The sequence below is a fragment of the Suricata suricatta genome, chromosome 9 (assembly GCF_006229205.1).
Source record: "Suricata suricatta isolate VVHF042 chromosome 9, meerkat_22Aug2017_6uvM2_HiC, whole genome shotgun sequence".
Lineage (NCBI taxonomy): Eukaryota > Metazoa > Chordata > Mammalia > Carnivora > Herpestidae > Suricata > Suricata suricatta.
The window spans coordinates 101,223,298-101,250,855 of NC_043708.1; the positions used below are offsets into that span (position 1 = coordinate 101,223,298).

The 27,558-nt window shown below is 43.5% G+C and overlaps 1 protein-coding gene across 6 annotated transcripts in view; it reads right to left on the reverse strand.

Annotated features, from left to right (window-relative positions):
• Positions 1-1,955: 1,955 nt before the first annotated feature.
• HERC1 (HECT and RLD domain containing E3 ubiquitin protein ligase family member 1) overlaps positions 1,956-27,558 on the reverse strand; it is a 180,117-nt gene continuing 154,514 nt past the window's right edge. For all 6 annotated transcript variants that reach the window (XM_029952982.1, XM_029952984.1, XM_029952983.1 and 3 more), the window contains exons 59-78: positions 27,404-27,505; positions 26,153-26,326; positions 24,381-24,674; positions 23,325-23,390; positions 23,049-23,174; positions 22,110-22,248; positions 20,912-21,093; positions 19,829-19,984; positions 18,974-19,096; positions 17,887-17,989; positions 16,180-16,349; positions 14,671-14,809; positions 12,544-12,713; positions 11,169-11,338; positions 10,729-10,894; positions 9,853-9,929; positions 8,837-9,089; positions 8,190-8,342; positions 5,191-5,496; positions 1,956-2,597 (exon numbers count right to left, since the gene is read on the reverse strand). In XM_029952982.1, the coding sequence (XP_029808842.1) occupies positions 2,412-2,597; positions 5,191-5,496; positions 8,190-8,342; positions 8,837-9,089; positions 9,853-9,929; positions 10,729-10,894; positions 11,169-11,338; positions 12,544-12,713; positions 14,671-14,809; positions 16,180-16,349; positions 17,887-17,989; positions 18,974-19,096; positions 19,829-19,984; positions 20,912-21,093; positions 22,110-22,248; positions 23,049-23,174; positions 23,325-23,390; positions 24,381-24,674; positions 26,153-26,326; positions 27,404-27,505 (3,255 nt within the window). In that variant the 3' untranslated portion in view covers positions 1,956-2,411. The remainder of the gene's footprint in view (positions 2,598-5,190; positions 5,497-8,189; positions 8,343-8,836; positions 9,090-9,852; positions 9,930-10,728; positions 10,895-11,168; positions 11,339-12,543; positions 12,714-14,670; positions 14,810-16,179; positions 16,350-17,886; positions 17,990-18,973; positions 19,097-19,828; positions 19,985-20,911; positions 21,094-22,109; positions 22,249-23,048; positions 23,175-23,324; positions 23,391-24,380; positions 24,675-26,152; positions 26,327-27,403; positions 27,506-27,558) is intronic.

Consider the following 27,558-nt stretch of genomic DNA (forward strand, 5'->3'; position numbering starts at 1 on the left):
GTCTGTAAAAGGAGAGATCACCTGATCCTTTAACTCAGGATTCCTCCAGCTATAGGATCTAATGCCCAAGACTTGTTTTTTTGTTTTGCTAAAAACCAAGTTCACCACGTCTGACTGGCAGTGCTGGGCAAGGGCCACAGAGCTGGGAGGCCCAGAACAAAGCTGCACCTCGAAGGACCTCTGGGGACATCTTAAATTTTAGAGGCTGGGGGTCCAGGTTCTCTGGAGACTATATCGGGGTCATAAAAGCTCCAAGTATTTAACTGTATGAATCCAGCAAACAAAAAAACTGCCCAAGCCTCCAATGAGAGGCTGAAAGTGCACTTGGGAAAATAAACACCTGTGCCGGGCCCACTTCACCCCAGGCCACAGACTCCTACTTTCCTTTCTCCTCCAGGGCTTCTAAAAACCAACAAATGGGAAAACAAATAAATAAAAGGTTTCCAGCATAGAAATGGCATCAGTTATAAATCAAGGCGTCTGGGCAAATTTTCCTTGCAGGGTCAGACCTCCTGAAAAGCAGTTCAGGAGGCCTGACAGGTGGGGCCTGGCACCATGAGCATCAGCCTGCTGAGGGTACCTTTGCCCCACAGTCCAGAGTCAAATGTGTCAGCAAAGGTCACAGCCTTTCAAAGGCTGAGGCACTACTTTTATTTAAAATAAACTCGGAGACTGCAGATACAGGCTTCAGCTCAGCGCACCCTCAGCTTGGCCCCGCCCAGCGAGAGGGAAGAGCCGCTGGTTCCCAGGAAGCAGCCCGGAAGGCTCTAAGAGACCCGTCTCCTGGCATCGTCCCCGACAGCAGCACCCAGAGGCCCCTCTTTCCTCAGTGCCCCCCTGGCGCAGAGGCCTGGGCAGGGCCTTTCTGCCCACTTGAAGCGGGCCGAGTGCTTCAAGCCCAGACAGAGCCCTTCACCACTCCTGCTCCCACTGAGCTCTCATTAGCAAGTATTCAAGGTTCGTCTTTGCTCAGAACCCTTGTGGCTTTCCAGAAGCTGTAGTTTCTCCCGCTGAGACCCAATTCCAATGGAAGCTTCTCTTCAATAAAACTGCCATCATTCAAAGTATTATTAGGCATTGTCACCGGGAAAGATCTATATACCACAAAACCGTATCTTTCTTCCAATTTCTCTTTGAAAACACTTATTTCCTATCTTCCTTGTGAATAACAAGGGCCTGTAAAGCTCTCCACCTGGCACTCATTTGCGTGACTGTCCCTAGTCGTACCGCAGCAGCTTGTGGCATGAACTTGCTGTAGATGAAGACAAACCACCCAAAGGCCTTGCCCTCTTCCTGTTCCCATTGTCGGCAGCCAGAGCCTTCACGGCTGCTCTTGCGATGGCCCCCTCTCCCAGAACCACCCGCTCATTCCAACACGCGCAGGGGTGTAATGACCCCTTCTGCAGCCAGAGCACAACTCCCCACCATCCGCCATTCAAGGCTCCGAGAGCCACTCACTGGGTCTCCTGTGAATTCGCACATTCATCCCCTCGTTCCGTGGTCACCCAGCGTGCGGGCGCAGTGCCTGCCAGCGATGGCGGCCCTCCCACCGCTGTAAACCGCCCGCTCCCTAAGCCCCCACTCGCTCCTCGCAGACAGGGTTAAATTGTGCTGCTGTCATGAGCTTCCGCCTGGCCTAGGAGAGCCGTTCCCCAATGGGGCTATTCCGGAAAGGCTCTTGCGAGCATGTTACACTCAAACCAGCTGCAGAGGAGGAAGGGGGCTGCTGAGAGGTCGGGCCAAGGGGCGGACACAGAGTAAAGCCCCCAGGATGACAGAATAAGTGGAAGGAGGGGCTTCCCACTCCAGGGGCTGCTGTCATCTCCAAGCAAAGCTCCCTCTCGGTGGGAAGGAGTGTTTCTGATGGATCAAAATGCCGCCAGAGAGAGGCCAGCCCCAGAGCCCGTTCCTTCTCAGTCAGAGGCTCCACCGGAGGGAACAAAAGCAGCCCACGCTCTGGTTCCTGCATTGGCTTTATTTCTCTGCATAAGGAACCCTGCACAGGCAATTCAAATTAAAACAAAATAAATATATGAATATTCATGTAAAACTGTCCTTTCTAATGAACAATTATACACAATGTACAATTTCATGTTCACTGGGTGGGTTTACAAAAATGTACCATTCCCAACTAAAAATGCACCAAAATGGTTCCATGCAAACTTATCAAAAGTGACCAAAAATGTGGAGGGAAAAACCTGACTGAGAACACTTTGTCTGTTTTGTTTTTTGTACAATCACAGAAAAATAAAAACATCTAATTTCTTTGTTACATTTAGAGTAACTAAATGTGGCCACTGTTTAATAATGTCGGTTTATGTTCCTAAAACATCTATATAGTTACCATAAAAGTGTATCCACATGAAACTGGAAGTGAGCATCACTGAGAAAAGGGGCCAGGCCCCGCGCGGTCAGTAGTCGGTGTCAGAGCCCTCGGCGTTGTCCACGTTCCGCGAGAGCATGTAGTTGTCCATGTCGATGGAGCGGCAGTTGTTGATGGCGTAGCGCAAGCGCTCGGCCATGACCAGCTGGCTCGAGTAGGGGGGCAGCCGCAGCTGGAAGAAGCAGGTCTGTGAGGTAGGCAGACTGTCGTAAGGCTGTGGAGAGAGAGACCCGGACGGTGACTGCAGCATCGGGGTGCCATGGGGTGCCTGTTCCTACCACCCCCCACAATCAGGAAAGCACTTCTCCCAGCCTTCAAGATGGGGTCCACAGACACGACCACAGGGCCAACTCGAGGGGAAGGACAGACTGTGCTGTGGTGGTAAAGGAACGCGGGCTCTGGTGTCCCATGGTCATCGAGGTTTTTGGTGAAGATGGTTCCTTCCCGTCCCTCAGTGGCCCCGTGTGGAAGGTGACAGCAAGCCCTGACCGGCAGGATCATGGGAGAGAACACATTTCGCACGGTGCCTGCCCCAAGTGACAGTGCGGCAGTTTGTTCCCTTTCACTAGGAGGGTGCAGACTTGCATCTGCCGCAGGGACCCCCCCCCACCAGCGGGTGAAATGGAAGGAGCTGGGGGGAGTGGACGCGCTCCTCCGGCCCCCAGGCCCCCCCCCTCCCAGTGTGCATCTGCGTCCCTCCCTCATGGCTGCCAGCACACAGCTCACACGAGGAGCGAGCAGTGAATTAGATCCTAGTCCCTCCCTCTAACGGACAGTGACACAGGCATTTAAAATGATCATTACGATGACTAGCAGCGAAACAGGAGAGTGCCTGGACAGACTGAGCTGAACACAGCACACAAAATGAACACACGCGTGAACGGTGGGAAAGGCGCTACTAGGAAGGTGGCATGTGCTCTCTGCCCCCCCCCCCTGCAAGCACGACTCGCTGCGACACTACCCGGAATGACAGTAATGATGTTACAATTTTTATAAATTTTTTAAAAGTTTTTAAGAAAGGACTTGCAGTCTCTTTCTTGCTCAACTCCTTGAAACCGGCTCTCCTCCTCTCCCTCCTCCTCCCTCCCCCTCCCCCTCAGAGCCCTACACTGGTGAGTACATTTCACAGAGCTGGGAGATGGAGGGCCTAGAAGCCGAACTGGGCCTGAGTCAGTGAAGATACAGAAAGCTCAAATGCAGAAAAACTACAACCAGCAAAGACAGCGAAGGGGAAAGTCAACAGGTGCCTCTGATTTGGAAGGTGGAGCAACGGTCTAAAAGTCACAAAGGAAGGACCCATAGTGGTCAGTTTTCTGAGGCTGAAAGGCCTGAGGCAGGGGATTAGCAGTGGATTAACTCACAGGACGGAAGGGGTAGCTTGGGACAGACAGAAGGCAAGGGTTTTTTCTAGAGTTGAATAGAAGCAAACCATTTCCTCCACCCACCTCTCTCTGAAGCAACAAAACAGATTTACAACTTATAGTTTCTGGCAAGTCATGTAGAAAATTTATGGAAAGGGTCTTTTCACAGCCCTTCCTGAGCATGGCCTCTCCAGCAAGCCTAGCCCAGGCCGGCAGCTTCAGGAGGCCGTGGGGGAGGGGCAGCTTTGGCTACAGCAACCTCCAGGAATAGTAATTGGAAAAACACCAGAAAGGCAGATGCTGAAACTGGCAGGAAGGGTCCTTGTGTGAAGAGGCCCTACTTTCCTTACTGTTTCCAGAATAAACACAATGGGTCCTGCTCAGAAGACTGCCCAGCTCTTGAGGGGTTGGGAGGTAAAGAGATAGAGGAAACACAGACACAATTCTAATTTAATGCTGGGTTCAAAGGATGTACCAAGTGTCCAGGAGGTAGACAGAGGGAGATCCAAGTCTGCCCTCAGGAAGGGTCCAGGGGAAGCAGGAAAGCATCCAAGAGGGCTTCCTGGAGGAGATGACAGTGGTGTCGGGACTAAAGGAGAAGTGCGTGCTTGCCAGGCACAGATGCAAAGGGGTGTGAAGAAGAACCCGCTAAAGCAGAAGGCACAGCCTGCACAAAGGCACAGGAGTTTACAGTGTGGTCTGTCAGGAAAAAGGCAAGCAGTCTGTAATGGCCAGAATGCAGTACGTGTTAAGAGGTGGTATCAGAAAGCAGGGACAGGGGCCAGACTGTGGAGGTATTTAAGGCCACTACAGCAGCTGGCATTTATGGAAAGGGTCAGGGGGTTCCTGAACGGTGTGAAGGGAGAAGAGTGACATGGTCAGATGGGTGCTTGAGAAAGAGGACTGTGGCAGCAGCATGCATTTAAGGCTCTGAGCCCTTTGATTCCTCAGCCATCTGTCAAAATGGCAGCTGGGCTGGGCTGTGCCGCCCACGGGCGCACCACGCGGCCACCGCAGAGCGCGTCCTGCCGCTCCTGTCTCTACGTCCCTTCTGCAGCGCATGCGCCAGTTACTGCCTAGTGTCGTTGTGAACACAGACAAGGCCGTGCCCGAGCGCACAAGTCACACGATGAAAAGGCACAGGAAACAAGGGCAGAGGCAACAAGATGACCCGCTGCCAAGCTTAGCTTTTACTCAGGAGGGCACTGGAGGGTTGAGCAAATGTTGCTGGTTGTAGTGTGCTCCACATACATTTAGGGCTTTGTTCAGCCAAATTATGTCCTTAACAAGTTTTTCTGCTTGATTTTTTTTAAGTCTGGAAATTCCAAACATTAAGCCTGAACTGGCAGGCCTACTTGAGGGTCACCAATTCAGTTTTCCCAAAATGCAAGCAACAAGGAGGCAGCAGGGCGGATGGCAGCCAGGAAGGCAGGTGAGGTTACTTACCCGATCAACCTTCATGATTTGGAACCTCTGAGAAATGTCAGCAGTGTTGGCCGGCAGCCGAGACCTTCCTGACACAAACCGCATGAAGAGCACCCGCTCCTCATTGGAGAACTCCTCCAGGGTGTGCCAGAACCACTGCACCAACTGGTGCTGCTCGTCCACCTCGCGGTACCGCACCACCTTCTTCAGGACTTCCACAGAGATCTCGGGCATCCCACACACCATCTGTTCCAGCTGCTTGGCCGTGAGGAGGGACAGCAGAGGCACGGGGACGATCCAGGACATCCCTTCCCGGACTGCGGCTACCTGCTCCCAGGAGAGGTGGTTGTCACATGTGTGCACAGAGACTGGCCAGCTCCCACCTGCTGGTTCCCCAGACCCCCCACTTGTCCCCAGAACTCCAGGTGCACATGGCCCGCCCACCACTACTGCTGACCCTTTGTTACAGCTTCTCCCTGCTCGGGGGACTTGTACTCTCCTCCTGGTCCCAGATCAAGTCAATTCAGGAGCCTGCCTTCCAGCCCCCAACACCCAGCCCGCTGGGGGCCCCCCAGTGCCAACCCCACTCGTATCCCTAATCACACGTGGCTGAGCACCCTTACACGGGGCTCTGTGGGCTACTCGGTCTCATTAGGGTAAGAAGTCCTGGAGGATGTGTCTAGCTTCTACTGTTTTTGTCATTTGTATCTTTGTTTTGAAAATAATTCTTTCCTTTCGTAAAACTTATTTGTGCTCATTGTAAAAAAAAAATTTAGAAAAGTACAAAGAAGAATGTAAAATTGGCAAGTCTTTCTGTAGAAAGGTGGTAGAAAGGACAGAGAATTTAAGCAGGAGACTTGGGGTCTGAATCTGAGCTCCACCTCTTCTTTTACTTTAATTTTCTCCTCTGAGAAACTAGGCAAATGACTGCTGCTCACATGACCATGACGAGAATTTTTAATGTAAGTCTGTTACTGGATAGTTACGCTGCTGCTTTTCTCCTCACGAGGTGCTGAGAACAGGTCAGATGGGGACTGCGGAGCAGGAGCTGCCAGAGGCTGCCCAAGGCTGTTTTAGAAAATCCCCCAAGGAGGGGCACCTGAGGGGCTCAGTCAGTCATCTTCCAACTTCAGCTCAGATCATGATCTTGCAGCTCGTGAGTTTGAGTCCTTGCGCTAGTGGTGTGGAGCCTGCTTGGGATTTCTCTCTCCCTCTCTCTCTGGCCCTTTTCCATTTGCACACTCTCTCTCTCAAAATAAATAAACAAACCCAAGGTTGCATCGCAATGCCCATCCTACACACAGACTCCTCACCCTTCAAGATTTGTTCATAAATACTTCTTCGCTATTGGCCAGCTCAGAACCAACAATGATAAAAAGCAAAGTAAAATCTGCAGATCTAAACAGGAGCCACAGCTTGGGGAAGGCCCTGGTGTTGTGATGGTACAAGTCTGCCCTGCCCGGGGCTAAGGAACAGGACTGGCAGTGAGGGCCAGGGAATACCCTGGCCAAAGTTTGCCCCAACACAAGCTGTCATGCCTGGCAGAATACAAACCAAAAGCTGTCTGGGAAAAAATGAGGCTGAAGTATGGGGCTGGCTGCTTGGCAGGGGACAAATGGGGACAGCTATGGGAAGAACACTGGGTTCTAAGAGAAGAGGAGGAAGTGAGAGCGGAAGAAGGCCTCATTTCTGAGAAAGGAACAGGGCAGAGAAGAGCCCAGCTGATGGAGAGCAGAGGGTCAATCTGACCCTCAACGAAGGGCCAGCCAAAGAGCCCAGACCCTGCGGTTAAACTTGGTTTGGGGTCTTGGCTTTGCCTTGGGCACATCACTCCATTTCTCTGGACTCTGTGCTTTCATCTGTGAAATGGAGATAGTAAGCCTTATCTTACAGGAAAAATGGTACCTAAGGGTGCCTGGTCCCAACCTGGCATGCAGGGTAATTAGTACATTTTTCGTCAGGTACTCTGAGGATGAAACTTCTGAAGAACTGGAGACAAACCCTAGGGCCTGGCTGTTGTTAACAGCACTACTCACAGGACTTGCTTTCACTAAGCTAACAGTTTTCTGATTGGACTTGACCCAAAGCCAAGGTCAAAGAAGGAATCAGGAGAGCAGGGTGTAGAACATATATATACTTCAAATTACTACATGGTCTTAGAGTTTCAGTCTAGCTCTCAAGAAGACCCTACTTTATTCTGAAAAGAAAAAAGTATTACTGAAGTAGCTATTAAGGACTGTGTAACCAAAAATACCTCATTTTTGGACAAAAATGTTCATTTCTATGGTCACTCAGCACATTCTCATCATTTACTAAATGCTTATTACAGGTCAGCACAGAACAAGGATATTGGGGATACACACACACACGCAGACACACACACACATGTACACACACACATAAATACATACTTACATACAGACACACACACACACTTCACTCAAAGTCTCACAGGCTATTTAAAGACACAATATCTAAACTTTGCGGCCTAGTTCTTAGACCATAACATATTAGTGCTGTGGTATCTTGAGAAATTTCTAAGTAACAAAAAGATTTCTACAGGCTATGGACCTGGAGGAAAGCTAGTCTGTGGAGATGAATTTTCCGCTGGGGCTTGAAGGACTGCAGCGGAAGGGGGAAAGAGGGATTGATGTAGGATTCACACACATGGGTTCTCTTACTGTCCCCCACCCAGCTGTAGTCGGGACACTGGGCTGTGGACAGTAAGAGGTGCAGACAAACAAAACTGGGGGAGAGTAAGAAGCTGAGGTCTAAAGGCCTGGGTTAGAGCTTGGCCCCTCAATCTAAACCAATGACCAATTCAGAGCTGTCCTCAGGCTGTCAGTAAGAAGACAGGAAATCCACAGAAAAGGCCTGAACAGTCTCTGAACAGCAGCTAAAATTTAGATACAAGTTAAGTAACACAGTAAGTTCATACACCAAAATTCAGTAGTAACCAGTTAGCTCTTCTTTGAAGACAACTGCAAACATTCACAAGCATATCCCGAATGTCATCGCACCTGTCGGTCCATCTCATGAAGTCGATATTCAATGGCCCTCTCCACATACTCCTTCCTGTTGGAAAATGTCAGTGGGATACTATTTCCACCAGGGATTATGGGAACCATTTTGCCATCAGCACTTTGACCAACAAAAGAGTCAAGAGGAATCATCTAAGAAGAGAAAAAAATTTTTTACAAAAAACAACCCCCTTTTTTTAAACAAATAAAAGTAGATTACACACAAACATAGCAAAAATAGTGATAACATCAAGAATATTTTAAGGATAAAAATAAGGAAGCCAGGTAGCTAATCACGCCACTTGATCAGAAGGGAATGTGCTGACTTATCAGGCTGTAGTTAAAAATTCCTTTGTTCTCCAAGTAGGCTTGATGAACTCTGGTTACCCCAGGCCTCCCTCTCCAACTGGGTCCCCTCGCTCGTCCATTCTGGCAGGCAGAGAGTGGACTGAAGAGGAAGGAGCAGAAGCTGGGGTGCAGGTGCCAATTCTACCCATTAGCACCTGTTTCCATCGCTGGGGCTGAGCTGCTCAGGCAGCAATGGGGCGTGGCGTGAGTCGATCAGACAGCCAGCGAAAGACTGTATCTGAGTTTTACACAGAAAACTTCTAGTCAATACCAGCACAACACAGACAGCAAAGACTCACCTCATGGAAACTTTCCTCAGTAATCCCACTGTCTTCAATGTGAAGAATGCTGTTGAGGGTCTGCACGTAGAGCAGATCCACCTCCTCCAGGTCTTCCAGGGTGAGTGGGACACAGCACAGCTGCTTCCACACCAACGGGGCCAAGTGGAGGTCCAGAGGCTTCTTTGTGCGAATGGCAACCCCCATTAAGATCCCCAAGAACTTGAACTGCATTAAGTGTTCGTCAAGGCAGGCAGAGGGGTTAAAAAGGAACCTGCAAAATTAAAGGAAATTTTTCAAATAAACGGTCCTCACCTCTCTTAGAAATAAGTTATCAGACAGCTACAGTGTCTGTGCTGTTCACTATGGTTCGTAGTCAGCTGCCATATGTGGCTATTCAACTTAATTAAATAAAATGTAAAACGCAGTTCTTCAGCGACTCGAACCACATTTCGAATGCCCAACAGCCACATGTGCCCAGTGGCTACTGTTCTGGACAGCAAAGGGACCATATTTTGGATTATTTTTAGAAGAACCATAAAACAGCAACAGAATGGTCTACTAATCTCTAAGCTACCAGCTCCAGAATGTCCTATTTCCTAAAATCATTTTCCTAAAATCCATGAAGCAGGATTCAAACTTCAAAATCTGGTTATATAGATAGTTGCTAATACTAAGTGCTGTGACTCACTAGTATAGCTAGTATTTCTGACAAATTTCGATGCAGAAGATTTCTTGAGGGGAGGCCATGTGGGCCTTCAGAAACACAAATTAGTCAGGTTTCATTATCAAGTCTGAGTTTCCTCTCCCCTCTGTATTATCTTTGAGTTGGTCCTATCACAAAGTCATGATGGAAGTGCCTCAGTTCCCCAACCTGTGAAAAGGGAACAATAAAAGTTGCTACTCCTTTGGGTTCTAAGGAGGATTCGATGGGATAATATACATAAAGCACTTAGAATAGCACTCAATAAATGAACTGCCATTATAATTATCATTATTACTACAGATAGTCAACAAGCACGTGCGGACTGCCTTACCTATCCCTATTGTAGCCCACTTCCGCAGTAGCGTTGGGAGAGGGTATAAGGAGGTCAACAATACCAGTTTCAAGTTCCTGTAAACAAAGAACAGGTTTTTGAGAAATGAAAATCAAATGCATCAAGAGAACGAATTAAGGATCATACTGAAAAGAGAGTGTTTTGAGGAACTTATAATTATGTGACAACCAGGCAACTCTATAATTCGTGTGGCTTTAATTTAAAATAAAATTAGAAACCTTCCCCACGTAGAAAATATCCTGTAGTATGCAGAACTAACAAAGCCAATCGAGGGTAGGAGTTGGGGTCACCTGTGAGCAGGGCACAGGTATATTCAAACACACCCAACAAAGGAGAGCCAGAAGTTATTTTAGTCACAGGAAATATTAGAAAAATCCTGCTACTAGGCAAAGTGGGAAGAGTCAGAGTAGATCTGGAAGCAAAGTTGTCACTGCAGATCTCAAAATAAGAACTGGTCCAAACTCTTATGATCTGTTTTTCTAAGTCCACTAGAACCTGGCAGCTCACTTTGTTCTAAAAGCACCAGAATTAATCGGAGCACACCGGTGGTCCTGGATTGGTCTGTTATATAAAGGTAAATATGTGTCATCATTGTTTCCTCTGCCAGTATTAGAGCACAGCAGACTGTGAGTTATTGGTAAGCACTGGGGTTTATTCAGGAAGGTATCTGCACACATCATTTCACAAACTCTGGCTGTAATTCACCTATACATCATTAACAGTGTGATTTTTATATAGGCTCAACAATGCATCCTTGCTACATTTATAAAAACATGTCAGAGTCGTCACTGGAAACAGTAAAAAACAGCCACCACCTGAGTAGATGACTCAGCAGGAGACACTGTATGAATATACCTGGCACATCTCTGTGATCGTGTCATCAAACACTCCCCCAGCGTCATCAGCCCCTTCTCCAACCAGCTTAACCTTCCACGCTCGCGAGGGCAGACGGAGGTCTGATGCATTCAGTTTAACTACTTGTCTTGCTATTTGGACAAAGATAGGCTTACACTTCCGTCCTCTTTAAAAGAAAGGGAAAAGAGAATGAAATACAACTCTCACTAATTTCCCCAAATCACCACAAAGGTCACTTGAATGTGTCTTCCCATCAGTGAATGAACAAGCCAGCTGAACAACAGTCAAGCAGTGTGTGGGGCCCACTGGGCACTAAGGAAAGTACTGTCACTGTCCTAGTTTACAAGTAAGGAAGCTGAAGGTCACAGAGATTAGTTAGTAATAAGGTTCATCTGAAAAAATGCTAGCTAGACAGTGAAACCATAAACACGTAGGCTAACCTGGTTGATATTCTCTTCACAGTAATTTGGGGTCCATAGTTTTTGCCTTGAACCATGGTTTTTCCTATGGAGCGCACCATTGGGAGGGTGTAGACTCTTGGGGCTAACAAAGGCCGAAGCTGTCCCTGGACAATGCCCCAAGTTCCAGCATTATAATGAGATGTACTGCTCTGTAACAGAAAGGAAACTTATCAGAAACGGGACAATCTTAAGGCTTAAAAGAAATAACACTTCTCACTTTTAGAACATAATTCTTTATGAATTAAAAGCATAAACCTGCGAGCATCTGGGTGGCTCAGCTGAGCATCCAGCTTCAGCTCAGGTCACAATCTCCTGGTTTGTGAGTTTGAGCCCCACATCGGGCTTGCTGCTGTCAGCGCAGAGCCCACTTTGGATCCTCTGTCCCCACACTCTCTGCCCCCTCCCCTGCTCATGCGTGTGCTCTCTCAAAAATAAATTTTTAAAAAAGCTAAACCTGGAGAGTAGTAGCTATTAGTAACTTCTCAAAACTATTTGTTTTCTGATAAAATGTATGGTTATTGTTTTCTTAATTCAGAAAATACAGAAAAGGACACACACACACACACAGCTGAATCATCCATAATCTGCATTATCACTCTCATCTATTTCCTTCCAGTTTCCTTTCATGTGTGCAGACATTTTTCACATTGTTGAGAACATACTGTTTATACAATTTTCTGTTTTTCTCACTTAACTTTTTATCATAAACATTTCTCCCATGAATTACAAACCGTTTTCTAACATTCTCTTTAGTGCTGCACAGTATTCTGCCTGGCTGATCACCTATTTCTAACAATGATCTGTCAAATCTCTCCTATGCCCCATGACTGGTTACCCAAGGATTTTTGACTAACAGTTTTACAAACTGTGACACATTTTGGCAGTCATGCCTACACATTACACAAACAAACACAGCCAGCTTGCTTTCTCCCTAAATTACTAGACCATCCTACAAAGGCAGTCAAATCGACCAAATTTACTTTATCTCCCCCACAGGACCCAGAATGTTCATTTGCATGGAGGTAAGAAAGTCTCCCCAGTGTCTCAGATTCATTACAGAACCATTTAGACTGTGGTGCTACCATCTGTGCGTGCGTAGGCTTTAAAAATCACATCACCTATTGGACTTTACAGAAAATACATGCTTAGCCAGTCACATTTCCTTGAGCTCTGGACAAACCAAAACATGTAAGGAAGACTACTTTGTGTCCAGCAGCATAGCTACCAGTGTCTGGACTATGCTAAACCAGCAATAAAATGGAAACAGAACTGTTGCCTTTTCTGCATCTTTTGGGAGAATAAAAAGTATTTTCCTGGGACCTGGTGAGTAGTGCTTCCCGAGCCAGCACGTTACCTGGTTGTTGGGGCTGAGGTTCAGCAGCCTCCAGGATGAGTACATGAGGTCAGAGAAGTGGTAGAGCAGCCGGAGCCTGGCCCGCGCCGTGTGAATGCTCACCTCCCTCAGCGCCCCGTACTGGGGGGGCACTGCATCGGGCAGGCCCAACTGCAGGGGTACCGACACGCCTGCCCAGAGAGCAAATGGACACTTGTAAAGGAAAATGCATTGCTTTCATATTGAGTATTTGGAAAATTTTCAGGCACACAGAGAAGCTGAGGTAAGTGTAAAATGAACAACCATTCCTACCACCTAAATTCTGTAATTACCATTTGTCTATATTTGCTGTATCACATATTTATCACTTCCTCTCTCCATCAATTCATCTTTATTTTTTGATACATGTGTGTGGGTTTTTAAAGCATCTCTTTTATCATTATGGAAAATTTTAATTTAATTTGGTTTACCATTTAACTATGGGACTTAAACAGTTCCTTCACACACACACACACACACACACACACACACACACACACACACACAAACAGAACAAGTGATACCCCACTACCATCTTCATAAAACACAAGATGTGGGCCAGGGCTAGGTAAGCAATTCTGAAAACAGAAATGGGCAGCTCAGCAGTCACTTCCCAGACTCACTGGGGATCTGACAGAAAGTGACCATGAGAGAAGGAAAGTTCTGGGTGCATGATTCATGAAGGCTTTGCACTGAGGACTAAGCTCTGTAGAAGCAAGGACTATAAGGACCATATTCATGGTTACCCTCTTATTAAAAATGCATAAAGGAGTAAACACACAACACTCTGCTTATTTGAGTTTTGTGTAAAAATTTGTACAGTTCAGTTCTCAGTTTATTTTTATTCCCAATTAATTTTATTAATACTATTAGTAAAACCTAACATTGAGTACTTCTATGTTTTGGGCACTATTTAAGAGCTTCACACAAATTGTTTCGTTTAATCCTATAGTTCTTTACAATAGGGGCTATTTTTATCCTCATTTTGCAGACAAGGAAACTGAATCTGAAGCTCATTCATTCAGCTTCTAAATGGAGAAGCTAGGATTCAACCCAGGCAATGTGGCTTCAGAGTCTGGACTTTTAACCACCACACTGCACAGCCTCTCTGCTGAAGTGCAAGTGAAGTCTCTCTGGAAGCTGAGTACCTGAAATTGTCAGTGTATGCGCAGCACTGCTCATTCCGGATTCTGTTAATCAGAAACCATCTTCTGCTTGTTTGGACTCTACTTGACAGTCCTAATTTGCTCTCTAAGGGTATCGATTTAAAAAGAAAAACTTCTCTATGGCAAGTCTTCCCCAGGCACCTATGGCTTAGAAGTAGAGGTCAGGAGAAAGGGAAGAGAAGACTGAGTTCCCAGGCACAGGCACAAGGCTGCTTTAGGGAAACTCTACTCTCTTAGACACCAGAGAATGGTAGATACAAGGGGCTTAAGAGCCTTGGAAGAGAAACAGCCCCAATATTAAAAATATGAATAAGAATGACAAAGGCTCCACACTTCTGGGGAATCGAAGATGGATCCAATCTGGAGAGTATTCAGTAGGATGTTAAGTGCACAAATACACATTTTCTTTATATGTTTATGTAACTCTACAAGATTTCATAATAAACAAAAAGGCAGAAAACTGCCTATCAGTCCTGCCACATGCTGGAGTAAAATGGCAACTTTTTTTTCTGTGTCAGTGCACAGACAACATTATGTTTCAAATGGTTAACTGGGAGTGAAGAACTTGTCAAATAGTCTCAGACCTTTTAAACTTTATTCCTAATAGCAAGCCAAATAGAAAGCTATGATTCATCATTTCTTTCATATAAGTATGAAAAAACACTTAGTTCTTGCTCTAAAATTAGGCATTTTTGCTTGCCTAAGTGATAGGTTTTCTTCTTTTGGGGGTGCAGAGAGGGAGTGCTTTGTGCCGAAGTCTGCAGGAGAATCACCTGCTATGAAAGTATTTACAAGCGCTGGCAGCACAAGCGTGCTCTGGCTGGGTGGGAGGGCCCAGCGGTTCCAGAACGATGCCCGGACGCAGTCTGACACTGGCAAGCGGACAGCACAGCTGGGCACTGTTGAAAGAGAAGCTGCAGGAAGAGAGTAGTTCATCCCTCACCGGGTGCTCTTGGCGGGACAGGTGGTGCTGTCCACGCAGCACTGTGACAGCGGCCAGCTGAGATCTGCCGGACATTTTTCCCTTGCAAGACTGTTACCAGGGTTGGTTCTCGAACATGGTTGGTGTGGCCTAAGCCAAGCTGGGAATAAATGACAAAAACACAGAGTCAATTAGAAAGAGAAAGTGAGAAAGTCAAGATGATGAAATCTACCTTAGGTGGTAGAAGACATAAAGAAATATGTATACTAACCAACAAGATCAGAATAATGAAATTAATTCTGATTTTCTCTATCAGAATAATCCTCACAGCTCAGACTGTCTCCTAAAAACTAAGCTGCCACAAGCTATTCCAAATCTAGCAGATGTCTTAATGACTGAACAGATCCTTGGATTCCACTTCCAGAGAGGAAATAAGTTCTTGAAAAGTTAAAAAAAAAATAACAGGATGATCTATACAGCTTTTACTTAAAACACATTGATATCCTTTTAACATGGGCTGCCTGGGTAACAATAAACAAACAACGGTAAAAAATGTACACAGAAGCAGATTCTCATCTCCAGGTCTCTGTTCTTAGGATGTGACTGGGACACCCAGTGTTTCAGCAGCTAAGCACCTTGACATTATTAGGGAGAATCATGTCAAGACCCCGCCAGTGACCTCCTTAAAGTGTCTGCAGCATCGACTCTCTTCTCATTAAGACAACGTGCAACCACAATGATGAGCAGCTTCCTCATCTGTTGACACAGCAATGAGGTGACCACAGAGTCAAACTGAGGCTACTCTGAATAATGGAGACTTTGAACTTGAGAGCCCCTGGCTCTATGGGCAGACAGACCCAGAGAGGATTTATGGAGAAAGGGAATGTGACTCTGCAGGCAGGGCTGAACGCCACTGTAGCAGCAGGCATCCTAGACATCTCCCACCCAAATCTTTATCTCCTCCATACATAAGGTAGGCTGAACACATCAACTTCTTGAATCTTCTCTCAACCTCTCAGAGGCTCAGTTTATTCCTCTGCAGAATAGGAATGACAAGACTTCCTGCAGAAACACAAATATACTATGGTACCTATTATGTACAATACTATGTCATATTATTAAGCATAAAAGTATTGTTTCATTCTTTCCATTTTCCAGATCAACTGATGCTCCCAGGACCTAATCTCACCCATTACCATGATGATGATGTGAGTAGCAAATACCTACAAAAGGCTGCTTACTATGTGCCAGGTACTTAATGAGTGTAGACAAACACATATACTCAGTTAATTCCCTTAATTGCTTTGCTATATATACCATCAGATTTTTTTTTAAACCATGATATAATACCTACTTGGCCACAATCATGAGAGAGACATACACAACTGTGCTCACAAATAATTCAGTCCCATGTCAAAGTGACATGTGTTAGGCATTGTGGTAGATCTTATATGAGTTTCCTGGCTTATCCCTTTACTAAGTGAGGAACACTGTCAGATTTCTAGAATAGGAGGCAAGCAAGATATTTACCTGCCCTTCTGAATTGCTCCCCCAGGCATATACATCTCCAGTTGATGCCAAAGCAAGAGTATGCTCAGCTCCAACTGCCACATCTTCAATGACCACTCCAGCCAGGACAGGAATCTGCTGTGGTCGGTTATGATTGCGAGCACGGCCCTCTGGCAAGCCTATCAAGCGATCTGAAGAAATAGAGGAAATTTATGGAATGCAGGCACCAGTCCTTTATGTTTTCTGATGAGTTCTTTAACTTTTCTGGTGGAATGGCAACAACATATAGAACTTATTATAGCAAAAGCTGCCATTCTGGTAAGGTACACTGGATTCTGAATGAAGTTTGAAACTGTTTCTTTGCAAAATGTCACAGACTCCTTATTCATAAAATAAATAAATCTAAAATCAGCAGCTTATTTCAAACCAGAGGCACCTCAAGAATATTCCTATTTGAGAGGACTGGCAGGTAGTTAAGCAAGACCCTATAGTTCTTGCACTCTAAGAAAAAACGTCGCTCAAGTTGTCTTGTCCTCAAACTGCCAGCCAACTTACTCCTTTCCCTCTGCTGCCCAACTCCCAGAAGGTGCAGGCCCGCCCTGTTGCCCCATGTCCTTTAGAACTGCTTGGCTTGGCCACCTGCAGCCGACCTTCCACTCTCACCACTACACTAAGACAGTACTCTCAAAAGCTATGAGTAGCTCCTAACTGCCTACTGCAGCAGGTTCTTCTCAGGCTCCAGCCCCCGGAGCTCTACATAACCTTCTAATGATGTGGCCTCAGCCCCTCCCACCCTGCAGAAACTCCTCACTACCCTGACTCACTGGCAACCTCTCTTTACCCTTTCAAGGCCAACTCTCCCCAGTCCTTTTTCTGTGCTCACTTGCCTAGAGTTGTATCCATGTCTTTACTCTATACTCTCCCTGGGCTTCTTAGAGCCTATTAACATGGTTCTAAGTACTCTCGTTATGCATTATGCAAACCTACATCTCTGTATCCAATCTCTCCGGAGCTCCAGACCCAAATCCCCAGTAACTTGCTAGACATCTCCATACACATGCCTAGAGTATATGGCCCCAATTCAGTATAACCACAACTAAATTATTACCTAGTTCCAAACCAGCTTCCTGTCTTTAGTTAGGGGCATTATAGTTCTTCCAAGCCTAGAAACTTCACTCATGACTTACTTCTTCTTCCTTCTCAGATTTGCCTTACATTCTCCTTAGTCACTACAACTTGCCAAAAAGTTCCACTTAAGAAGGTGAATGTATTGCCAGAGAATCCCAATGCAGATGACTGGATTCTGAACCACTCAGGATCTGAACCCTGAATGCCTATGAATGCCTAAGACCTGAATCCCCAGGTCCTGGAGGTGCTGGGGAATTAGGACCCAGAGGAACTTTGGCTCTTGTGCCATAAACATAAAAAGTGTTATGGCAGTACAGTGAAGGCAGCAGAAAGGAAGATGGGAAGGGCTTTGGCAAGAACTCTTCTAACAGGATTGGAGACTCGACATGACAGACTATCAATGGGGAAAAGAAGCTGTCCTCAGGACAAAGTTCATGAAAAAGGAGCAGTAAAGTAGTGAGTGAAGGTCATAGTGGCCATTCATCACCCAGAACAAAAAATAACTCAATTTCGAGCACTTTCTGTAAAACTGGAGGGCAAATGTTTCTGTAATACATGTGTATACAAAACAAGTAATGTAATACCTGGAAAATGCCTTACCTTGCCCAAAGGTATACACATGACCATCTTTGGTTAATGCAACAGAAAACTGAGTTCCACAAGCAACCTTTTTTATTCCAATTCCACAAAGGACATCAACTTTCTGCAAAATATAAGTGTAAAGCATATACTTTAAAAAGAAAATAAGGACACTTTGAATTTGCCTATTGGTTTATATAAACTCAATCACTGCTACTAATAAAAATACTAATTGTCACCTACCTGTCTTCACCTAAATCCACACTCAAATGAATCTGTGGGAGGGAGTGTTGGGGGCAGGGACATTTGACTAAAGTCCCTAGGACCCCAGGTGAAGGGGAAGTACTTCTCTGGGTAACAGAGACCAGAAAGAATCCTGTGGCCTTTTAAATAATAATCAAGACCATGTCCATGGGCTGCCCTCAGTCAGGCTTTTTCTACTTTCAGAGGTGATAATAACTGCTTTATACATACTCCAGAGATGGCTTCCTGGCTTTCCAAAGCCCTAGCTGAATATTCAGCAGTCCAGATATCAAAACGCTACAGACAATATATGTTAGGGCATCTGGAGTTGAAGATACACATTAAATACTTGTAAATCATGCCGCTTGTTAAATGTGTTAGGAAAATCCACTAGAAGAACCGCACAGAAGGTCTTCTGTAGAGCCAAGAAACCTTGTGTAACATGAATATTAGCTTCTAATTTATTATTTTCTGTATTCCCTTTTTATTATTTTTTAAAAGGAGGGATATACGCATATAATTCAGGGGTAATAAGAAGCTGAAATGGCAGCTGAAAGCAGAAGGTTACAGAAGACTGTTCATCATTCCCTCCATAGACACCTTGGAGGTACGTTTATAACTGTTCCTTCTCTACATGGAAGGTAGTCCTACACTGCTGAGCCTGTGTACGGAGAGAGAGGCTTCTCCTTGCAGACTTTTTACATCCTGTTTAGCAATTATTGGCTTTTTTAAAACCAAGATCTAACATGCTAGATGTTTAAGAGTATGTAGTAGAAGTTTCTACATACCATTACAAATTTACTAAAATGTTAAAGGTGAGTTATTTTCCAACTAAAAAGAGGCACTGACACACAGACATACTGACCTGCGGGGAAGACTTTGCGGTGGAATTCCCTAAGCCTAGCTTTCCATAGTCCCCGTCTCCAAAAGCCCACACCATGGAGCCGTCTGCTGATACTGCCAAAGTGTGGTTTAAGCCACAGGCCACCTGGAGAAATAACAGGGTATTTGGTAAGACTGACTGACTGATACCACCTAAACCACATACCTGTTTCTGAGACTTTGTACATATTTCTATTTTCATTAATTTCAGGACCTTCTGCATATGTTAACCAAAATATGTCAATTAAGAAAAAATTCCTAATGTCTACAAACAAAAAAAAAAAGTAACTTCTTTTTTCAAGGCAAAATCCTTCAAATACCTGTGGCTAACTGAGAATCAGAGCATAAAAGAGGAAAAAGTATTTATGACTAAAAATATTATACCAGAGACAGTCTACAGAATGACACAAGAAAAAATAAAAATATCTCCTTGTTCGGAATAGTTTCAATGTATACAGGACCGGGACAAGTAGTGCTTAAGAGCAGTAGCTACTCATGATGCCGCAATTCAGCCATCTGTTTCCAAACTAGCAGACAGCAGTCACAAAAATCTGCATTGTTTAAAGGTTTTATATCAAGTTGTATTATGGAGGGGGTTTTAAAACACTCACATCCTGAATTAAGGCTTCCATATGTTGGTCACATTGTTTGACTTAAAATATCAATTTTCACATTGGGAAAAAAATTATGACAGAAGATCAAGTACGCCAAACAAAATGTACATGAGGTTAAGTACAAATGGTGATTCTAGTCTTCCTGAAAAAACAGGGTCTCAGTGCACATAGAGGAAATACGAAATCTATGACCAGGGGGAACATATTATGGGTTTATTCCTTGCCTGTCCAATCTGATATCCCTCCAGTGCAGTCACTCTCTCTGGTAGTTTTTTGTTAGAAGTATTTCCAAGACCTAGACGACCGTAGTCACCATTCCCAAAAGTGAACAGTTTGCCGTCTGAAGTTACCACTGCTGAGTGCTTGAAGCCACAAGACATCTACGGACAAAACCAAGGAGGAAAAAAAAATTAAGAAGAGAGTATACTAAGAAAGAATTCAGTCATTTTTGCATATATATAGCAATAAACTTCATTGACAACTCGGGGTCTTCAAGGCCAGTATGCCCTACCTGCCCAAGTGGCCTTCCTGCTCCCTCAAATCTTTTTTTTTTTAATGTTTTATTTATTTTTGAGACAGAGAAAGACAGAGCATGAGAGGGGGAGGGGCAGAGAGACCAGGAGATACAGAATCCGAAGCAGGCTCCAGGCTTTTGAGCTGTCAGCACAGAGCCCAACATGGGGTGCAAACCCACAAATGTGAGATCATGACCTGAGTCGAAATCAGAGGCTTAACCAACTGAGCCACCCAGGTGCCCCAGCTGCTCCCTCAAATCAGATCTCCTCATCATCCTCAGGAAAACCAAGCTAAAGAGCCTACTTTGGAAGAACTGTTGCTGTGTACAGACGACCTAGACTATATGCAACAGTAAGTGTGGAAATGCTTTGTCAACTCTAAGGTGCTAGGCAATTTTACAATATTATCTTAGATCACTAATTGACTTTCCAGAATATGTATATGAACTCAGCCTCAGTAACAATAATGATAAATGGAAAGCTCTGCATTCAAACTCTAACACTGTGTCAAGAACTATGGGGCAGAAGCGAAGCTCCACTGTGTTTCTTGCAAGGACCTGAGTACCCCAGCTTGGGCCAACCAGCTGGCTCAGGAAAAAGGACTCCATTCTAACAACAAAGCCCATTCAAACTTCTGACAAACTCAAGACTGAATAACCAGAAACAGTGGATCGCTTGTAATGACCACATAATGTATTTTTACTATTATTTCCGATTACTTAAATCTGAGAACCCTATTCAACAACTAGTATATTTTCATTCAAAGGCAAACTTATCCATGTCCTGCCTGACCTGCACCACTTCTTCTCCTTGTAAGGCCTCGATCTGCCTGGGGCGCCGCTGCCGGTCGCTGTTCCCGTGGCCAAGTTTGCCATAATCACCATCTCCCCAGCTAAAGACCTCACCACTTTCAGTCAGGGCCATTGAATGACCATCAGAACCACAAGATGTCACCAGCTGGGTCACCACAAATCCTGGAACAGAGCAGAAAGAAACCCAACAAGAATCACTGGATGTTGAAATTTTTTAGTTGCAGCTGCTACTGCTCCAAAACACCAAAACTGCACTAGAGAAATAAAAACAACGTCTTTAATTTTAAATCACATTTGTAGCCATAACCTAGTAAATTGGGAGCAGTCCCATAAAATAATGATGACAAAGAAGGAAAGGAGGGGGATGGGAAGAGTTAGTCATTAAAGACTATGTTCTAGTCACTCCCATAAATGCTTTACTTGGATTATCTCCTCTTCTCTATTTTCACATAGAACCTATGAGGGATATTATCATCCCCACTTTTACAAATGGGTAAACCAAGTCACAAAGAGGTCTAGTATAGCTTATGCAAGGTACTAGAGGCAGGACGTGGTACTTCCAGCTAGGAACCCCGCCCTCCCATCCTCAGTGCTGTGCTCTTAACACTTCGATCTCAACGGAAGAGAACTAAGAACTATTTTGGAATTGGTTCTCAACTCATTATTACTTGTATGCTTTTAATTAAAAAACCCCTTTTGCTTTGGAGTCAGTAAAAAGTGACTTAAAGAACAAGCCAGAGGCTCCTGCAGTGGTTTCTTCAGGGGTATTCTTTCTCCAAGTCAGAGAACTCCGACAGAGACGCCCTGTACAAGTCTTTAGTACATTGACACACATCCATATAAAATGATTTTTAGTCCTAAGGACTTAACACACGCATGATTACTATTGCTATTAATAGTTGCCTACTTACAGTTTTGCAATTTTACAGGAATTTGTTTACAATCTTCAGTGGGTCTTAACATAGTTACTTTATGTCATCGAATTCTAGCACTGCCATGAAAAATAGCTTGCAAAATAACAGCTTACAGTATGGAAGTCAGGCTGTACAGCCTAAATGAGAGTCTAAATAAGTGAAAAATCCTATTAAGACTTTATCCAGCAAAGGTTCCATCATAAGCAAACATTCCCATGGTTAGGTCATAGTTTCTGACCAGCTTTTAATTGAGAGTAATTTTACCTTGTAAGGCTGAAATAACTGTCAGCACATGAAGGTCATCTGAATTTCCTTGCCCCAATCTGCCATAACTTCCTTCCCCGCAAGCCAACACTGTGCCATTGGCCTGGATGACAAAGGTACAGTTCTGACCACATATGACCTAGTATAAAACACAGAAATATATTATCGTCATTATATAGCGTTAACACTTAAAATGATTCTATGTATACCTAGGATGCCTTTATTAATTCTTTTATTCTTTCACTAAAGGAGAGGAGTTGAAATAATTATGAAGTTCCTATAAGCCCCTGATTATTATAAAACTGCTTACTTAACAAAGCGATCTATGAGGCTCATTGGACTATTTAAAATCATTTAGAACTCTGTTATCTACAGGGATTTCAGCCAATTGTGCAGAGTTTAAATAATAATATTAACAAAACAGACAGAAAGCAGAAAGGGTGATGGGGAAACACTAAAGACTGGCTAGAGATCATCAAGAAGCAGAAACCTGAGGGGATATACACAAGAAAGAGTGGTGCATCCTGGGACTCACTAAGGGAGAGAAGAATGGAACAGAGACAAGTAGCCGGAGACAGGGTTTGGGAATACAGTACCATGATTATTAGACGAGGGGAGGGGTGTTAATAAAATCTAGCTAAAGATCCCTGCAATTTAATGGCCCCCAAACAGAATAAAAAATTAAGAGTATGTTAACTTCTATAAATATGTACTAGGCAGGCCTAATGCTGATGCACTTGAAAGCAAGAAAAATTTAAGAAAATTAACAAAAAAGACTGATAAAAACTCTAGATAGCTTTTATTTGGAAGCTATACATCATGACTTTGTTCAGTTATTCCTCGCAACAAATTACACAATGAATAAACTTCATCAGACAGCAAAGGAATCAGAACTGTTAGTTCCTAACTTTCTTCTCCATTTCTTTACCCTGTAGTTACCTGTTGGGCCTGTGAGAATGAGGGAGCTGCTGCAGGTACCATTACGTTTCTTCCAGCTTCTGCAAGCTGTCCATGCCTGCCAGCGCCCCACAGGTAGACATCACATTTCCCTCCCAGGTGCCAGTCCTGGAAAACCACAATCATCTCAAAATTAGACTCACCCATTTGTTCAAATAAATATGTGCCAGCCTCTAAAAGAGACATCAGGTCACCAACAAACACTGATTTAAAATCATAAGATTTACTGAGAACCACCATATAGTTATTTTTACTGACCTCAGGTCTGGAAGTTGCCCAAGACATAATTTGTTCATCCATGCCATTAATCCATTTACTGTTATCCTGAAAGACACAGCAAACATCAAGATGAATCTTGCTTAACTAACAACTAAGTCTTTTTTTTTTTTATAAAAATCCAGAGCAGTTTTATACTGTGGCCAAATTTGACTATGCATGCTAATATTTTCCTTTTCATAAACAATGTTACTATCCACTATCACTATCACTATCACTAACACATTGGTGATTCAAAGTTAACCATTTATGTTTTCTGAGCACCAAGAGGCACAAGGTCATTTGCAAGAGTCATAGGTCACTTCATCTTTCTAGGCTTCAATTTCCTCATCTACAAAATGACAGATTTGGGGCAAATAGGCTCAGAAGGACACTTCTTAAATTAGAATTATATTTTATATCTACTAATAATCTGTACTTTGATAATTTCCCTCATTTCATATTTTTATACTGTTTTTTACAGTTTTATACTGTATCTATATGTATTCAAATGTTTGTATATATAAATCTTAACTAAATAGGTTGTTAGATCAAGCACTGGCCTGTACTATCTATACAGGCATTTTATCTAAATCACAGTTTCTATCTCTATCTAGATACTCTCAAAAACGACAGAAACGACAAGTGGAATGCTCTTCTATATTCTTACTTTATGGAGATTAAAACATGATTAAAGTGTCAAATAATTCAGTCTTTATGTGGAATAAATCTCACAAGATGACCCAGGAGAAGATGCTAAATATGTATAAAAGAGGTTAAAGGTGGCACCTATGGGAAAAAAGGGAGAAAGTATGGGACTATGTTGTTGAAAGCCACCAAGTTTACAGGAGCGTCACAGTTCTCTTATAAACAATCTTTGTCACCACAGAGGGCGGCCACAGACTGCAAACGACTAACCGAAAGTGAAACATTTTAAGTTTATCGAACGGCATTCTTTTATCTATCCAAGCTAGGAAATACTTACTGAAGGTCTGCTACTTGCTAAATACCCATGATACAAGCTCAGCTGCATGTAACAGCAGCTAATATTATACTTACCATTAGGAATAGAAGTTCATCCTCTGGAACAGGCTCTAGATCAGGAACAGTGAAAGATTCTGGAAACTGTGCTCCATTGGTCAGGGCTTCAGCAGCTTTTACAGTGGTTGAGAAACATTCTAACCAGGCCCACTCATTTGGATTCCAAGACGCTGGGTCAGGGAGGCAGTTCTGGTGGTGTGGTGGCACCGGAGGGTTACATAACAGCTGATCCAGATGCAGTCCCACAGCAAGGGAAGCCAGGCATTGCATGTAGGGGCTATGAACAAGCTGATCACCACAAACCACATGAGGCTATGAGGAAATATGAGAATGTTAAGTTGAAGAGTCCATACCAAATACTATAAATTAACCTATGGTGGGGCACATGGATGGCTCAGTCCATTAAGTTTGTCTGACTCTTGATTTCAGTTCAGGTCATGATCTCGGCTCAGGTCATGATCTCATGGTCATGAGGTCGAGCCTTGTATTGGGCTCCACAATGGGTGTGGAGCCTGCTTAAGATTTTTCTCTCTCCCTCTGCCCCTCCCTGGCTGATGCATGCTCTGTTTAAAAAAGATTAATCTACTCTATTCTGAAATCCTGTAATTGTATTTTTTAAGTTTACTATTCTCTTACACCTGAAACTAGTATTACTCCATATGTCAACTAGAATTTAAATTTTTAAAAAAAGTAATTTTAGATACACAGAGAGTTACAAGAGATAGTACAAGAATTCCTATAAATCCTTCACTTAACTTCCTCTAATGTTAACATCTTATATAAGCATGGTGCATTTATCAAAACTGGGAAATCAGTATTGGCCATAATATTAACTAAACCACGGAACGTTATTTGGTTTTCCCACTAATGCCCTCTCCTGCTCCAGGGTCCAATCCAGTATAACACACTGCATTTAGTAGTATATTTTCACTATATAGTTTTTAATGAATTATAATAACAATAATGATAATGATAATAATGATGGTAAAAAAGCAAGTAACTAAACCATGGCGACCTGCTCCCTTCTCACGTTTCCTCCGTTACAAGAGAGTCCTGGTAGCCATAAAGGAGATCCCTCGTCTGTGGCTCTCCCTAACTGTGGCAGAGCAATTCTGTGAGACACTAAGTAATTCAGAAAAGAAAACCTGGGCAAAGGCATCAGTGAAGTTAATGGGGTACAGTAACAGTTGACTGTATTAGTGAAGCTTGGCCAAAAAAGGAAGGGAAAAAACCCAAAGAGCTCTGCCTCGGGGCACCACACAGGGACGACTGAGGGCTGGAAGACAGACTACACAGGATCACAGCCTAAGCTACAGGTCCAAATTCCTATAGGACCCTACTCACTTCAGCTTTGGCTCTTCTACTTAACTTTCTACATGTTTCAGCCGATAAACAGAACATTCACTCCAACATCCATATCCACCCCCACCTCCCAACTCCAGGATGGCAAAACCACGCAAAAATAGATTTATGGGTCAGAAAAGATGATACACTAAGACACAGGTATTTTAAGAAGTTTTGAGTAAGTAAGTAATCTGAAAAGAAATTATACCAACACTATACAAATTTGAGGGTTATTTTAAAATTGTACTCCCACTAAAATAAAGTAAAAGCATGCTGAGGATTACTTAACAACTATTTTAGGCATCACTTAACTTTATTTGATTCTACCAAATAGCCCCAATTATTTTCCTCAGACCTTATGCTCTTAAGGAATAAATTCAAAGCTGCAATTCAAATGCGGAGCAGCAGTCATCTGTAGATCTGCAGCAGTGAGTGTCATCAGTTACCTTTTCATAGGCATATTGCTCCTGAAGCATCATGGGTAGTCGCTCTAGAAACGCTCTCATGCAGGGAGCCATGTTTAATCCCAGAACACCCTGCTGTTTCAGTGCTGTCCTACACGTTGCTAAAACATGATTGGCGGCAGCCCATTCTGCTGTACAATTCACAACCAAAACATCCTGTTGGAAAACAAATCATACCTCATGATACATTTGTTTTAAGATCATTCTATTACCATCCATATCTGAAATCCTTCCAGTTATTCCATTAAACACGTTTGCTTTTTGAGCACTTTATGCTGAACCTTTAATGCCTACCAATTTCAAAACATCCTAAATTTTGTCTAAGTAAAAATAAGTGAATAAGAACCATAAAATTTGTGAGCTACCCTGGCCTTGCTGATTCTTCTTAAAAAGACAACATTAATTCTTTGCTATATCATAGGACTTGTAGGACAAGGTACCCACTATACTTCCAAAGTCTGACATGACCACAGGGGTACCAGAGGAAGGAGTACTGTCTGCTGAGAGACATAAATCCAGGACAGGCAGCTCTGCTCTAACTGTGCCTCTATGATTTATCTACACAGGCCACTACTGCCTTGGCTCTGAGTCTATATTTTACTTTTCATACAGGTTTAGAGCTCAATTTTAGTATATTTTAACTATATAAAATAGAAACCAAAGTAGTACATTGGCTCTATCTATTCATTAAGGGTATGAAGAGCACGACTGCAAGAGATAATATCTTAGCTAACTTATTTCACAGCATGGGGCTAGTATGTATATATATATACATATATGTATATATATGCATGTGCGTGTGTGTATACATATATGTATATATACATGCAATATGTATTCTTTTAAACTAGAATATTAAATTTGAAAGCCAAGATACATTTTGTATACTTGAGTTAAATGTCTTTGGGGTGGTCCTTTTTAAAGAAAATACTTTTGAGACAATTTAGTGTTATCTCAAAAAGTTACAGGAGAAAGTAAAAATCCACTTTATAACTTCCAGTGGAAAATAAGTCGTTTGAGAACTAAGTATTTTTGCCAAAATCTAGGGTATAGTAGGAAGTGTACTAGAGTATAAACTGGAAGCCTTGATTCTGGTTTTCTTTCTGTCACAAAATAGTTTTAATGATCCCTCTGGATATGAATTTTTTCTTCTATAAAGTAGGCTGCTTAGACTATGATTTCTAAGGTACCCTACAGACTTACCCCTATGATTTTATAGAATTTTAAAAGTACCTTTGATCTATTTGAGCAAGCAGCTACCCCGACATCTGGAATCCATACAGTGGTCTGAATAGCTCCAGAGCCTATCACAACAGTTTGCAAGACAGAGCCATCCTAAAATGAGAAGTAGTTATATCAGAACGCATTACTTAACCTGAGTTATTATT